Source organism: Camelina sativa, chromosome 17, assembly GCF_030686135.1.
Source record: "Camelina sativa cultivar CO46 ecotype springtype chromosome 17, ASM3068613v1".
Lineage (NCBI taxonomy): Eukaryota > Viridiplantae > Streptophyta > Magnoliopsida > Brassicales > Brassicaceae > Camelina > Camelina sativa.
The window spans coordinates 21,332,574-21,350,113 of NC_141896.1; the positions used below are offsets into that span (position 1 = coordinate 21,332,574).

General features: G+C 35.9%; 1 protein-coding gene across 1 annotated transcript; it reads left to right on the forward strand.

Moving 5' to 3' along the window:
- The first annotated feature begins 16,777 nt into the window (after positions 1 to 16,777).
- Positions 16,778 to 17,481, forward strand: LOC147924137 (uncharacterized protein At4g04775-like). The gene is made up of 2 exons (XM_087494056.1): positions 16,778 to 17,032; positions 17,133 to 17,481. Exons 1-2 carry the CDS (start codon positions 16,859 to 16,861, stop codon positions 17,430 to 17,432), a joined length of 474 nt encoding a protein of 157 aa, XP_087350182.1. The 5' UTR covers positions 16,778 to 16,858; the 3' UTR covers positions 17,433 to 17,481.
- Positions 17,482 to 17,540: the final 59 nt, after the last annotated feature.

Sequence of the window (17,540 nt, forward strand, 5' to 3'; positions counted from 1 at the left end):
TATTAACCCTTCAAAAATAACATTTCACAGAAACTCAATTACTAAAACTTCTAAAATTGACCAACATTTATTACGTTTCTTGCCATAAAATCTTAACAACATCTATACATGTCGCGTTTTCCAAAAACAACTCTAACCATTAAAGTTTTAACCCATAAAATCTCTAAAATTATCTTTAGAGATGTTATAATCTCTTAAATTTAAATGATACAACCGATTTTCAAAGTATTTCTCTGTATCATATATTCGTATAACTATTTAAAGCGCACCAATACAAAATAACATTTATTTTAAGAGCTCACCGATCAAATGTTTAAACGGGTTAGAATTGAAATTAGTCTGATCTATGATTAGTTAAATAGAAATATTAATATCATTTGATACCTTCTAATTGTTTAGTTGCACTCAATAAACAACAATAATTTTTTTACTAAATTATATATGTTTTACGGGTTAGATCTAGGACGACCAAAAGTTTAATCACATAACTTTAATACTCGATAAAAACCGTAAAAAAAAAAATGTTATATATATAGATATAACACCAAAATACCTAATAATATAATTGAAATACTAAATTATAAATTATAAAAATTTAATATGAATATATATATATATATATATATTTCCCCGCGGTGTACCGCGTGTTAAAACCTACTATATTAATAGAAGCATTCTCAAGAAAATGTTGATGTGTCATCGTTAGAGAGCTCGAGACACCAATGAATTTATTGCTCTCATTTTTATAGATATTTACACATAATTGCTATTGAATGATTAAGGAATATTCCTTTTCAATTAATTAAAAATCAAATATTTTAATTTTAAAATTTATTTTAATCATTTTTTTACATACTTAATTATTAAAATATAACATTATTAGATCTAAAATATTTTCAAAACCCGAATTTATTCACCTATTAAAAAAACTGATAACTATTCACATATTTAAATTTTTCAAAATAAAATTATCACAATAATAGGCAATTGACTTATTTAAAACTATTGGTATAATATTTCACGTGTAAAACATATTCTTACACAAAAAAAAAATAATAAACCAAAAAAAAAATCTTATATAGATCGAAGAAAAGTGGATTATATATTTAGTTGATACATAGTAGTTTGATCTAAACATATTTTCACGGGTTATAAATTTTGTTTATACACAAAAAAAATTTACATCCTTGAAAATAATTTTACTCATAACACTAATTTTCTCTGTATAGATTTTTCTCGCACATAGAGCGGATTGTTACCTAGTTTGAATATTATTACATACCTTGAGTATTTGAATATAAATAAAATATTTTAAATTTGAATATTTTAATATATTTAGTGAAAAAATTGATTTGCTTTAAATGAGTGTATTGATAACATGTAATGTTAGGAAATAGTTCAACGGAACTAAACCAAGGAATACGTTTAAATCAGTATGATCTAGGGTGATATTCGTGTTCAATCAAATAAAACATCGAATTATTATTATTACTAGATTAGGACCCGCAGTACACCGCGAGACAAATTATTTATAATTAAAATATTTAAATTATAAGTTGTATTTATTGGTTAAATAATTATATAATAATTGTTAATTTTATAGTTTAAACTATATAATACCGTAATATAATTTATTTTTTACATAATATTTATTTAATCAATTTAATTAGATATATCTATTCTCTGATACCAATAGTGTTAACAAAATAATGAAATGATGTTTTACCCGTGTAACACCAAATTAATGATTTTTTCAATTTATATAAATATCGACAAAACCCGTCTCGCTATATAACCCCGTCCCAAGATATTTTAACTTGCATTATATCATCTTAATTTTTAATATTTATTTTTTTGTATTATAAATATTAGATTGAGTTGATATGTTATTTATTAAGATTATAACCATTTACATTTTATAAGATTGGCTCTTCTTATAAAGTTTAAATATTTATAATACTTAGAATTCTTAAAACGGTTGAGTATTTCTCATATTTGAAGTTTTGTAATAGTTTAAATATATTATTAATATTTTAAAGGTCTTCTAACTTTTTTAAAAGTTGAAATATTTATAATATTTAAACTTCTTATAAAGTTTAAATATTTATAATATTTGAAATTTCATAAGCTTTTAAATTGTATTAATATATTATAAAGTTTAACTTTCTAAAAAGATAAATATTTTTAATATTTATATGTTTTATAAAATATAAATATTTATAATATTTAATTTTATAAAAGTTTTAAATACTTATAATAGTTTTTTAAGTTTGAATGCCTGATATTTATAGCATTCCATGAACCGGAATAAACCAAATAAAAGTTTTAAAGTTTGAATGCCTGATAAATTAAGCTTTCTACTCATTTGTATTCTTAATCATTTTGGTCTCTTTTATAGTATGAATCTGAACTATTCCCTAGTTTTTTAGATGATGTGGGATATTGTACCCGTATTTTTTTATTCATCTATTGAGTAATATATGTCCGTTTAAATTTTTTTTTTTTACATCATATGTAAGAAAAAATTCACAATTTTTATTAACTAAATGTATTATAGAATAATTCATGATAATTTAAATATAAATTCAAATAAAATGAAAGAGAATCATATATTTATGTTTAAATGAGGTAGACAGAAATCCTTTTTTCAAAAATCTTACTTATGATTAATTTTAAAATTTTTGGTAACTAATATTAAAGTCAATTGCATTAAATACAAAATCTTTCCAACAAGTATTTTTGAGCAAAAAGTAATGCAAAAATACTAGTACAGTAAAACCTCTATAAATTAATAAGGTCGGGACCATGAAATTTTATTAATTTATAGAGGTTTTAATTTATGAAGAGATTTTCTTATTTTCATAATTTTAGAAATTTTATATTACAAAATAAGATACTTTTGTTATCATTCACACTTTTAAAGATTTTTTGAATTTATAATCTTAGTTATCGTAATAGGATGAATGTCAATTGTTTACTAGATTATCTAAGTAAAAATGATAAATGTTAGAAGTTTAGAGTTTAGAAGAAATTGCTACTACTATCTTTCATGGTAATGATGAAGTCGAAGAAGATATTACGTTATCTTTAAAACCAGTTACTAAAGAAACAATTATTGCATCTATGGATATTCACAATTTTTAGATGCGATTTGGAAAGATAACAGTAAAAAATATGAGAGATGAGCTCTAACAAGAATGCAAATTCAAAAATAGGCAAACAACAATAAAATCATATTTCACTAGATTTTTTTAGATAGGGAAACAATAATATAAATCATATCTCACTAGATTTTCTTAGATATATATGTACTATTATATATATATATTTAGTTTACTTGATTATTAATTTATGATATTGATGGGACCGTATTTTTACATAGAATTTCCAAAAAAATTATTATCTTATTATTTTATCGAAATGTGTCATTTTTTACACCGGCCCAACTCGGGACCGGAAGAATTTATTAATTTATAGCGAATATTAATTTAAAGAGTATTAATTTATAGAGGTTCTACTCTATAGATTATTATATTAATGGAATCAAAAATAATTAATCAGAAAAGAAATAAAATCAGTAATTGCAAAAAAATTAGATTCTCTCGGTTTATCACATAAATCAATTCCGGTTTGGTTTGGTTTATCATCCCCACCAATCTATATCATCTCTAAAGCTTGAGACTCGATTGAATCGATTCGATTGCCTGCGAAGTTTCCAGAAGAAGAAGGAAGACCCACCAAAAGAAAGCTCCTTTTTTGTTCCGAGTCGAAATCCAAAGGTTTTTGTTTGGGGAACTGCCATGAAACGCAAGGAGAAAGACAAGCTAGATCCGTGCATCCCTCATGACCTAGAGATTGAGATACTGACTAGATTGCCGGCGAAGTCTCTTATGAAGTTCCGATGCGTGTCAAAGATGTGGTCTTCCACCATCCGAAGCTAGATATTCGTCGATTCCTTCTCCGCCATGCGAGAATCGCGTTTCACAATCACTTTTACTAACAGTGCCAAGCGTCTCTTCATCTTCTCCACTTCATACGAGGAAGAGAAATCATCATCATCATCTTCTTCTTTGGTCGCCAATCTAGACATTACAATACCTTCTGTGTACATGGATTACGCCTCCAAGTGTCCTTCCATCAACGGCTTCGTCGCTTGTGGTACTAATAATCTTAATAACTTCGTTATATGTAATCCAGCCACAAAGCAAGTCGTTACCGTACCCACCATCTTCGGACCCCGCGCCTGTTTGGGATACTGATAAGCTTTGGAGCTTATCAGAATAGAAACGTAACCAGAAATAATGAGGGAGAGAGGTATTGCGTCGTTAATGGCGGAGAGGAGATAAGAGAAGAGATAAGAGAAGAGATTAGAGATAGAGAGAAGAGTAGAAGAAAGAGATTAGGAATTGTTTTGTTATTTATTCATTTGATGAAGAACCCTAAATCGGGCAACCAACTTAAATACAGACCCTCAATGTACCTTAAGACCAAAACGACACAGCAATAGCTTAAGTGAATTACACAGTAAACCTTCTCCCTGAGATAGAGGTTCTCACACACTTGCCTACCTATGTCTTCTTTCGGTAAACTCTTCACCAAAGCTCCAACCTTCCTTGCCTTTGCCCTCAGCTTCCTCTTCATCCATTCACTCCAGATTCTTAACCTATCAATACTCCGGTCCTGAAGAGCCAACTTGTCTTCAAGTTGGGATCTCGTAGTTACCTTTGTTGAGCTACATTCTCTACCACTTGTTCCTTCTACTTGAATAACCACCGTAATGTTCTTCATGTTCTCGCAATGTTTTGGTCTTAAGGGAGATCCATCTGACATTACTAAGACTTCTTTGTGTTGATCAAGTGGTATTGGCGTCCAATTCCATGGACAAATTTTGAAGAGGAACAGCTCAAGCGGTCTTGGAGAATGAAAGAATCCATAAGCCACTGTTGAAGCCAAAAGATTTTCAGAATACTCCTCTATAATCTTGAGAATCCTAGCTTTTATGAGAGCTTCAATCCATTGTCGTCGTGCATCACTATTTATCTCATCAACTGAAATTCCACCAGGTTTCCAAATACGATTAGCATGTTCTGAAATAAAGAGTAACTGCAGCCTCTTACTCTCCTTTTTATACTCAGCACACAACTCTTTCACGTCCCATTTCGTTACCCCACTAGACTTATCTTATAATTCTTCTGTATTAAGCTCCACAACCTAATACCATCTGAGATTCTATCCTCTTTCCCTCTATCAAAGACCAACCATCCACACCTTCTACTACTCGCCCCTGTAAGTTCCATCTTGTCCTCAAGATGGAGTGACACGCGCTGATTGTTCTGTAGCAGCGATGCTAAAGCTTCCAAAATTACCCCATTACAGTCACTATCTAGCTTTTGTGTCTTCTCCTTGGGTCCATTTACGAACATGTAATGACTTTGCTGTATCTTCTGGCTTGACACTAGAAACTCATTATCAAATGTTTTGAATCTCCAAAACTCTGCAATGTCCAGTTCAATCTGTTTACTATTCTTCTCTAACCAATCCCACAGAAGTTGTCTATCTTCTAAACCACCAAACTCCCATACGCGAGTAGCTCTTCCATGATCAATTGGTTCTTTAATGCCGTTACAAACTCCAAGAATAGCATCATCAACAATTCTATCACGACCAAAGCAAACCACTAACCAGTCTAGTTCAACTTGTGCAGCTGAGATTCCACCTGGTTCCCACACTCGGTTAAAGAGAGGACAATCAAATAGTCGTATTTTAGTCCCGAACATGCTACCAACCACACACAATCTTGTGGTTTGTTTCTCATGGTTACCAACTTCCATTGATATCTGATGAACAACATCAGCTTTTGCGATCAACAAGTTGTAATCATGAACAAATAAAGTACCTTGAACCCTTTCTTTGACTTTACTGATCTGGCTGAGCTCTATGGAGATCTTAACTTGGCCCGGATCCCACACATACAACTCAAGATGAGCAGCGAGTTCCTTAGGATAACTTGACCCATTTCTCAGGCATCTATATGAACCCCATGAAAACGCAAAACATAGCAATTGTGGAGCAACCAATCTGACCTTATCTACACCCTCAGTTGTTCCTTGAAACCCAACCTCTACTACTCTCATGTATTCATGTTCCAACTCTTTAGCAGCCTTAATAAACTCAGTTGAACTACTTCGATTTTCAAACATAATCTGATCATCATGACTAAGATAAGTAATATGATCATGTCGTTGAAAATCATAACTAAAGAGATGATTACCTCGCTTCACGCCTCGGTCAACAATCGATTTTTTTCCCAGTTGAAGACGACTATTAGCTTTACAAACTCTGAAACTTGGAGAATCGAGGAACATACCATATCTTTGACATGCTTCCACCAAATCAGGTCGTGGTTTATACTTGGTGGATTTCTTTATACGGGCTCTATGATATCTTCGGTTGACAGAGATCCTTCTCACTCCCAGATTTTTCCTTACCAGCAAAGTATACGACAAATTGCATCCATGAGAAATTTTGCTCACTACATTCTGATTCAAAGGGTTCACAAGCTCAAAACAATCTTGAGACTGTTGAAGAAGTCCAGAATCGTTAACATTCAAATCCTTTTTATGATTTTCTGTTAAAGAATCCACCATCCAAACTTCTTGTTTCTGGTCCACCACTTGCTCGACGAAATTCCTCAGAGATATCTTTGAGTTTTCTGCTGGAAACAGGTTGTCTAAGCTTGACTGCTGTGGTCCTGGACCCTCTTGCATCTCCTTTTGCTCTTCAGCCATCGGTGGAGAAGGAAGGTCCCAGCCAGAAATTATGTCTCGTTTGTAGTCTTCACCAAATCGTCCTTTGAGGAGATTTAAGATATATTCCTTGAAGGGATTTCCCACACTCAGACTTGCAGCCATCTCTAGCATAGAGTTTCTTAATCCCACGATAGAATACCATGTCTCGAGTTCTGATAGAGCCATCATGAAAAGCTCTCAAAGAAAGCACCAATGATAAGCTTTGGAGCTTATCAAAATAGAAACGTAACCAGAAATAATGAGGGAGAGAGGGTATTGCGCCGTTAATGGCGGAGAAGAGATAAGAGAAGAGATAAGAGAAGAGATTAGAGATAGAGAGAAGAGAAGAAGAAAGAGATTAGGAATTGTTTTGTTGTTTATTCATTTGATGAAGAACCCTAAATCGGGCAACCAACTTAAATACAGACCCTCAATGTACCTTAAGACCAAAACGACACAACAATAGCTTAAGTGAATTACACAGTAAACCTTCTCCCTGAGATAGAGGCTCTCACACACTTGCCTACCTATGTCTTCTTTCGGTAAACTCTTCACGAAAGCTCCAACCTTCCTTGCCTTTGCCCTCAGCTTCCTCTTCATCCATTCACTCCAGATTCTTAACCTACCAATACTCCGGTCCTGAAGAGCCAACTTGTCCTCAAGTTGGGATCTCGTAGTTACCTTTGTTGAGCTACATTCTCTACCACTTGTTCCTTCTACTTGAATAACCACCGTAATGTTCTTCATGTTCTTGCAATGTTTTGGTCTTAAGGGAGATCCATCTGACATTACTAAGACTTCTTTGTGTTGATCAAGTGGTATTGGCGTCCAATTCCATGGACAAATTTTGAAGAGGAACAGCTCAGGCGGTCTTGGAGAATGAAAGAATCCATAAGCCACTGTTGAAGCCAAAAGATTTTCAGAATACTCCTCTATGATCTTGAGAATCCTAGCTTTTATGAGAGCTTCAATCCATTGTCGTCGTGCATCACTATTTATCACATCAACTGAAATTCCACCAGGTTTCCAAATACGATTAGCATGTTCTGAAATAAAGAGTAACTGCAGCCTCTTACTCTCCTTTTTATACTCAGCACACAACTCTTTCACATCCCATTTCGTTACCCCACTAGACTTATCTTATAATTCTTCTGTATTAAGCTCCACAACCTAATACCATCAGAGATTCTATCCTCTTTCCCTCTATCAAAGACCAACCATCCACACCTTCTACTACTCGCCCCTGTAAGTTCCATCTTGTCCTCAAGATGGAGTGACACGCGCTGATTGTTCTGTAGCAGCGATGCTAAAGCTTCCAAAATTACCCCATTACACTCACTATCTAGCTTTTGTGTCTTCTCCTTGGGTCCATTTACGAACATGTAATGACTTTGCTGTATCTTCTGGCTTGACACTAGAAACTCATTATCAAATGTTTTGAATCTCCAAAACTTAGCAATGTCCAGTTCAATCTGTTTACTATTCTTCTCTAACCAATCCCACCGAAGTTGTCTATCTTCTAAACCACCAAACTCCCATACGCGAGTAGCTCTTCCAGGATCAATTGGTTCTTTAATGCCGTTACAAACTCCAAGAATAGCATCATCAACAATTCTATCACGACCAAAGCAAACCACTAACCAGTCTAGTTCAACTTGTGCAGCTGAGATTCCACCTGGTTCCCACACTCGGTTAAAGAGAGGACAATCAAATAGTCGTATTTTAGTCCCGAACATGCTACCAACCACACACAATCTTGTGGTTTGTTTCTCATGGTTACCAACTTCCATCGATATCTGATGAACAACATCAGCTTTTGCGATCAACAAGTTGTAATCATGAACAAATAAAGTACCTTGAACCCTTCCTTTGACTTTACTGATCTGGCTGAGCTCTATGGAGATCTTAACTTGGCCCGGATCCCACACATACAACTCAAGATGAGCAGCGAGTTCCTTAGGATAACTTGACCCATTTCTCAGGCATCTATATGAACCCCATGAAAACACAAAACATAGCAATTGTGGAGCAACCAATCTGACCTTATCTACACCCTCAGTTGTTCCTTGAAACCCAACCTCTACTACTCTCATGTATTCATGTTCCAACTCTTTAGCAGCCTTAATAAACTCAGTTGAACTACTCCGATTTTCAAACATAATCTGATCATCATGACTAAGATAAGTAATATGATCATGTCGTTGAAAATCATAACTAAAGAGATGATTCCCTCGCTTCACGCCTCGGTCAACAATCGATTTTTTCCCAGTTGGAGACGACTATTAGCTTTACAAACTCTGAAACTTGGAGAATCGAGGAACATACCATATCTTTGACAAGCTTCCACCAAATCAGGTCATGGTTTATACTTGGTGGATTTCTTTATACGGGCTCTATGATATCTTCGGTTGACAGAGATCCTTCTCACTCCCAGATTTTTCCTTACCAGCAAAGTATACGACAAATTGCATCCATGAGAAATTTTGCTCACTGCATTCTGATTCAAAGGGTTCACAAGCTCAAAACAATCTTGAGACTGTTGAAGAAGTCCAGAATCGTTAACATTCAAATCCTTTTTATGATTTTCTGTTAAAGAATCCACCATCCAAACTTCTTGTTTCTGGTCCACCACTTGCTCGACGAAATTACTCAGAGATATCTTTGAGTTTTCTGCTGGAAATAGGTTGTCTAAGCTTGACTGCTGTGGTCCTGGACCCTCTTGCATCTCCTTTTGCTCTTCAGCCATCGGTGGAGAAGGAAGGTCCCAGCCAGAAATTATGTCTCGTTTGTAGTCTTCACCAAATCGTCCTTTGAGGAGATTTAAGATATATTCCTTGAAGGGATTTCCCACACTCAGACTTGCAGCCATCTCTAGCATAGAGTTTCTTAATCCCACGATAGAATACCATGTCTCGAGTTCTGATAGAGCCATCATGAAAAGCTCTCAATGAAAGCACCAATGATAAGCTTTGGAGCTTATCAGAATAGAAACGTAACCAGAAATAATGAGGGAGAGAGGGTATTGCGCCGTTAATGGCGGAGAAGAGATAAGAGAAGAGATAAGAGAAGAGATTAGAGATAGAGAGAAGAGAAGAAGAAAGAGATTAGGAATTGTTTTGTTGTTTATTCATTTGATGAAGAACCCTAAATCGGGCAACCAACTTAAATACAGACCCTCAATGTACCTTAAGACCAAAACGACACAGCAATAGCTTAAGTGAATTACACAGTAAACCTTCTCCCTGAGATAGAGGCTCTCACACACTTGCCTACCTATGTCTTCTTTCGGTAAACTCTTCACCAAAGCTCCAACCTTCCTTGCCTTTGCCCTCAGCTTCCTCTTCATCCATTCACTCCAGATTCTTAACCTATCAATACTCCGGTCCTGAAGAGCCAACTTGTCCTCAAGTTGGGATCTCGTAGTTACCTTTGTTGAGCTACATTCTCTACCACTTGTTCCTTCTACTTGAATAACCACCGTAATGTTCTTCATGTTCTCGCAATGTTTTGGTCTTAAGAGAGATCCATCTGACATTACTAAGATTTATTTGTGTTGATCAAGTGGTATTGGCGTCCAATTCCATGGACAAATTTTGAAGAGGAACAGCTCAGGCGGTCTTGGAGAATGAAAGAATCCATAAGCCACTGTTGAAGCCAAAAGATTTCCAGAATACTCCTCTATTATCTTGAGAATCCTAGCTTTTATGAGAGCTTCAATCCATTGTCGTCGTGCATCACTATTTATCTCATCAACTGAAATTCCACCAAGTTTCCAAATACGATTAGCATGTTCTGAAATAAAGAGTGACTGCAGCCTCTTACTCTCCTTTTTATACTCAGCACACAACTCTTTCACATCCCATTTCGTTACCCCACTAGACTTATCTTATAACTCTTCTGTATTAAGCTCCACAACCTAATACCATCTGAGATTCTATCCTCTTTCCCTCTATCAAAGACCAACCATCCACACCTTCTACTACTCGCCCCTGTAAGTTCCATCTTGTCCTCAAGATGGAGTGACACGCGCTGATTGTTCTGTAGCAGCGATGCTAAAGCTTCCAAAATTACCCCATTACACTCACTATCTAGCTTTTGTGTCTTCTCCTTGGGTCCATTTACGAACATGTAATGACTTTGCTGTATCTTCTGGCTTGACACTAGAAACTCATTATCAAATGTTTTGAATCTCCAAAACTCAGCAATGTCCAGTTCAATCTGTTTACTATTCTTCTCTAACCAATCCCACAGAAGCTGTCTATCTTCTAAACCACCAAACTCCCATACGCGAGTAGCTTTTCCAGGATCAATTGGTTCTTTAATGCCGTTACAAACTCGAAGAATAGCATCATCAACAATTCTATCACGACCAAAGCAAACCACTAACCAGTCTAGTTCAACTTGTGCAGCTGAGATTCCACCTGGTTCCCACACTCGGTTAAAGAGAGGACAATCAAATAGTCGTATTTTAGTCCCGAACATGCTACCAACCACACACAATCTTGTGGTTTGTTTCTCATGGTTACCAACTTCCATCGATATCTGATGAACAACATCAGCTTTTGCGATCAACAAGTTGTAATCATGAACAAATAAAGTACCTTGAACCCTTCTTTTGACTTTACTGATCTGGCTGAGCTCTATGGAGATCTTAACTTGGCCCGGATCCCACACATACAACTCAAGATGAGCAGCGAGTTCCTTAAGATAACTTGACCCATTTCTCAGGCATCTATATGAACCCCATGAAAACGCAAAACATAGCAATTGTGGAGCAACCAATCTGACCTTATCTACACCGTCAGTTGTTCCTTGAAACCCAACCTCTACTACTCTCATGTATTCATGTTCCAACTCTTTAGCAGCCTTAATAAACTCAGTTGAACTACTCCGATTTTCAAACATAATCTGATCATCATGACTAAGATAAGTAATATGATCATGTCATTGAAAATCATAACTAAAGAGATGATTCCCTCGCTTCACGCCACGGTCAACAATCGATTTTTTCCAGTTGGAGACGACTATTAGCTTTACAAACTCTGAAACTTGGAGAATCGAGGAACATACCATATCTTTGACAAGCTTCCACCAAATCAGGTCGTGGTTTATACTTGGTGGATTTCTTTATACGGGCTCTATGATATCTTCGGTTGACAGAGATCCTTCTCACTCCCATATTTTTCCTTACCAGCAAAGTATACGACAACTTGCATCCATGAGAAATTTTGCTCACTGCATTCTGATTCAAAGGGTTCACAAGCTCAAAAGAATCTTGAGACTGTTGAAGAAGTCCAGAATCGTTAACATTCAAATCCTTTTTATGATTTTCTGTTAAAGAATCCACCATCCAAACTTCTTGTTTCTGGTCCACCACTTGCTCGACGAAATTCCCCAGAGATATCTTTGTGTTTTCTGCTGGAAATAGGTTGTCTAAGCTTGACTGCTGTGGTCCTGGATCCTCTTGCATCTCCTTTTGCTCTTCAGCCATCGGTGGAGAAGGAAGGTCCCAGCCAGAAATTATGTCTCGTTTGTAGTCTTCACCAAATCGTCCTTTGAGGAGATTTAAGATATATTCCTTGAAGGGATTTCCCACACTCAGACTTGCAGCCATCTCTAGCATAGAGTTTCTTAATCCCACGATAGAATACCATGTCTCGAGTTCTAATAGAGCCATCATGAAAAGCTCTCAATGAAAGCACCAATGATAAGCTTTGGAGCTTATCAGAATAGAAACGTAACCAGAAATAATGAGGGAGAGAGGGTATTGCGCCGTTAATGGCGGAGAAGAGATAAGAGAAGAGATAAGAGAAGAGATTAGAGATAGAGAGAAGAGAAGAAGAAAGAGATTAGGAATTGTTTTGTTGTTTATTCATTTGATGAAGAACCCTAAATCGGGCAACCAACTTAAATACAGACCCTCAATGTACCTTAAAACCAAAACGACACAGCAATAGCTTAAGTGAATTACACAGTAAACCTTCTCCCTGAGATAGAGGCTCTCACACACTTGCCTACCTATGTCTTCTTTCGGTAAACTCTTCACCAAAGCTCCAACCTTCCTTGCCTTTGCCCTCAGCTTCCTCTTCATCCATTCACTCCAGATTTTTAACCTATCAGATACGATCCTGTTGGTCGTCAATTCAAAGTATTCAAAGTATACACTTTTGCTAACTTCTCGATTCCCGTTTTCCATTTTGACACGTGAAGTAGCTAGCTGGCTTCTCCACTGTGTGAAAAAGTATGTGTGATCCTTTGTTGTTTGTATTTGTTTGGTCTAATCACAACGTTAATTATCATCAACAAAAGATTTTATATTATAAGCAGAGTAAAGCCCTCAACTGAAGCTACACCTTCTCTGGTTCCTTCACAGCTTCTTTGGTTTCTTTGGCATCTGCTTCAGCTGCAACCTCTGTTTCCTTTGTCTCCTGGGGGATTTTAGGTTCAGAGTTTTCAGCATCCGGATTCGATTCAGCAGGACCGAGATCTCTCAAGTTCCCAGTTATTGCAGTACCACTTGCTTTTGCCGAGCTCTCAGTGAGTTCCACATCACTAGCTTTCGGTGAGCTTTCAGTGCTTTCAACACCCCTCCCATCTGGTAACTTCTTTGTGGTTTCATTGCCAGATGTACCTGGTGAATCCTCTGCACTTTCATAGCTATCTCTGCTTCCATATGATAAGATAACCTGTGGTTGTTGCTGCATCATTGGTTGTAGACTTGTAGTTGTTGTTGCATCATTTGTGGATAAGGCATCATCGGCTGCGGAGGCCGCAACTGGAGGACCATTCTCAAACTTTGCTGGTACATGCCAAAATGAACTAGTAGAGTCAGAAGAAGAAGTGTCACCTTCATCGTCGCTCAAGCTGGTACTTAACTGAGAAGAGCTCTGTTTTTTTTGCCACATTTGGTAAGTTTACGAACCAGAGCCGTAGGTTCTACGTCACCTGTGACTTTCATAAGCCCTTTTTCGCTGTTATACGACACTTCGTTTACACCTGCTTACGTTGGAAACAAAAGTATTAAGAATTATCTCATGTTATAAGACTTATACGAGTCTCGCACTTCAGAAGTAAATTGGACTTTTTTCTTACCAGAGATACTCTTCAACTTGATGCTTGCTTTTTTTTGGCAACCGGTGCAACACTTTAGATCGACTTTTAGTATGCAAGTCTGCAAAATTTACATAAGCTAATCATTAGCAACTGAAGAGAGAGCGATAGATGATTATAATATAGATAGATTGAGAGATTGATAGAGAGAGGAAGAAGTACCCGGACGGATTGGTTTGGGTTAGCCATTGAAGGAAGCTTACGTGAAAAGAAGAAGAAGAAGAAAACCGTAAAGGCGTAAACTGAGACTCAATGGAGAAAAAGAAGATTTGTTCATCGTTAAATCTTTTTTATATACAAGGGAGAATCCATAAACTTTCTATAATAACCGAAGTTTACATTAACAAGTTAAGGTAATGATACAGTTATTGACTTTGATTACTATCGGTTTCCATATTTGATGAATCTTGTCGCTACCATCTGCAATTCAAAGCCTTCTACGTTTTCTACTACCATGTAGAAACAAGCAACATCAGAAGAGTTACGCTTGAAGGAATTGCTGATGATGAAAATTTTAGGCACTGTTATGGAATAGGAAAGATTGTTGATGTATGTAACGTCTATATATTACCAGAACATGTTGAAAATATAAGGTTTTTGTAATTGTTTTATTTATTTTTAGGATATGATATATCCCTCTTTGTTTTTTTTAGTCAACTTATATGTGTTGTTTTTTAGGTACCAAACAAATCGGTTTGCTACTATGGGATTTGTTAGATCTTGAACAATATAAATGATGTGTTGTCTAAAACCATAGTCATGATGGGTAAAGAATCCTTGCCCAAAGTTTAGAAATTTCTTTTTCTTCTTTTTGCTCGGTTTTTCTTTTTAATTGTTAGATTAATTGGAACATTTTGCAATCAAAACATTCTTCCCGAAAGTATAGACGCAGCTGAGTGGTGGTTCTTTTAAGTTCACTCTCAGGACTTATTTGATAGTAGAATCTTTACAAATATTTGTTGGGATCTCTGCTCAGTTCACTCTCAATACGTAAGCACATGTATCCTTCATATTCATGTATATATCATTTGTGTGTCCCGCAGTTGTAAGACACAGAAATAGGAAGGTGTGTCTAGAAAGCAGAATCACATGGAATATCAGGAATCATAATTAGAGCTCACTTGACGCCTACGTGTCTCAAGAAACATATATATGTTCCAAAGTTTAACAAGCTCGAGAGTCCCGGTAGCTTCACCTGGATGAAGAGCTGATCAAGCGGCCGATGTTGCCATAGAGTTACGAATAAGCTTGTGATGATGTTTAAGAACAGAAAGAAACGTAAAAAAAAAACACGAGAAAATGATCCTTTGTTGTTTGTATTTCTTTGGGCTAATCCAAATGTTATCGTCAACAAAAGATTTATATAATATCCGGACAAATATTGTTGATATTTGACTGATTTATGTAATACTAGTAATATATACCCGTACTACGTACGGTTTAAGAATCACCTAAGTATTAAATTATATAAAGTTTACATTTCCAGTTTGACATGTACTAACACTACATAAATTTATATTTTTGTCCAAAAAAAATGTTTAAATATAGATTTATGCTCTCGAAAGTATCATGTTATGGAGAAGTGTTTTTAGCCTAACTTTATTTGAATTACTCTGTACAGTCTCAATATACTACTTTTTATTAATCTGGGATAAATGAAAGATATTGGGTTTAGGGACACAAATATGTGGTCTTGTTAACGCTTTTATAGATCATCTATAATAGATGACATGCATGTAACTAAAGAACTCACCAAGTTTCAAAAACAATAGTATTAGTTTTATAGCCAAACTAAGGAAATGCAAAGGAATCAAAGAACCGTATGCAAAAAACTGAACTACGTAAGTACCTTTTTTTGGCATAACGAACACTATTATATTTTTTTCCTTATTGTCATTCCTTATTGTCATTCCTTGCTTCCTTTATTTCCTTATTGTCATTCCTTGCTTCCTTTATTAAAATGCCATGCCAGTCCAGATTTTGAAGTAAGTCGTTGCAACCCTTGTTTTGTTCTTGTTTCTTCAACTTCTTATCCGACCATGCTATTGTTCATTTGGCATCTCTCACTTATACTCCTTCAGAAAATCGAATAGAATGTTACTTTAATTGCAGAATAAAAACAAAGATTTATATGTAAATTGTTTCAACATAAAGTAGAAAATTACCGGCATATATGTTTGGAGGCAGTAAAACTTGTCATGGACTTGAATTTATCCATAAACTGTAAGTGCATCAGAGCTCTGAAGGTGACAGGAGCTTGCGAAGTATCTCAGAGTGCTGATATGCTGACGTGGTAGATGGGCTGACGTGAAAGAAGATTATGGACGCCGTGATAAGAAGCGTGAAGAGGAAGGAAGAAGAAGATCAAGATATACACGAAGATATTGAGTGTATATTTGATTGAGAGAGTTAAGGGAGGATATTTCTTAGGATAAGGAATATTTCCTTTTAGTTAGGGATTCACAAGATCTTGGTTAGAGATCATGAGTGAAGGGTTTAAAAGAGACGAGGGCTAGCCGCAAAAAGAGCCAGCACTCGTGGGATAAGTTTGAGAGATTTGTAAACCTTCGAGCAAACAAAAAGAGCTTTGAAGGTGAGTGTGTTTTACTCTTTTAGATCTACACAGGGTGTTGTGTTAGATAGACAAAAGATGGGAAAACGTCCTGGTTCCCCATGAGAACTATGATATCGTACCAGATGGAGCCCGATCTTTACCCCCGTCCCAGATGGCTCTCCTGAAATTCTTCTCAATCTATATACCCATATATCGGGATGTTATCGGTTTAAAGAGTGAACCGATACGAAACCGTTCATACCAAATAGAAAACCAAAAATAAAACCCGACTGATGTTAATAATCCGACCCGAGACGATACATCTATAACACATCTATAACTTCATTAAAATCCCCAAATCCTCAAACCCTAAAAGCATAAAATTCTTAAATCGATCTTTGCAACCATGAGTACCGTTTCTGGAGGTTCGAGTGGTTCATCAAATGTTCGACAAAGAGGATTCGTCGTTGGCGTGCCTAAGAGATGCTGGTGTGGGGAACAAATCGTGGCAAAGAATTCCAAATCCGAGCCTAATCCTTCTCGGAGATACTTTCGATGTCGAGAAGCAGCAGCAAAGAAGGTACTATGTTATGCTTTGTTTGATGTAGACATCGACCTAATCCAAATCCGAGCCTAATCCTTCTCATCAATTTTCATTGTATTCTATGATATAATGTTAGCTTGTGAACGATAACCACATCTTTAAGTGGGTCGATGAGGCATTGTTGGACGAGGTAGCAACATTGGGTGTTCAATTTGAGAGAGTAAAAGAAGAGATGAAAGAGCGTACAATAGAGACATTGCAAGAACAGAAGCTGAAATTTGAGAAGATGCAAATGGAGTTCGAAAAAGAGCTTTGTGAGAGGGTTGAAGAAGTTTTGTTGGAAGCAAAAGCTGAATTGCAATGTAGGATGAATAAGAGTATAATTGTATGTGTTTTCGGTTTTATGATCTTGTTTGCTCTGTTTAAGCTTGTATGATGAGCTATTGTAAACTATTGTTCGGTTGTAATCTATTGTTGTTCGGTTGTATGCTCTGCTTTATGCTCTTGTTTGTTTTGGTGTTGAGTGTGAACTCCTGTTGGTGCT

Coding starts and splice junctions, on each gene's coding strand:
- LOC147924137 (XM_087494056.1), top strand. CDS start 16,859: ATGAGTACCGTTTCTGGAGGTTCGAGTGGTTCATCAAATGTTCGACAA. Junction 17,033..17,132: donor GAGAAGCAGCAGCAAAGAAG/GTACTATGTTAT, acceptor ATATAATGTTAG/CTTGTGAACGATAACCACAT.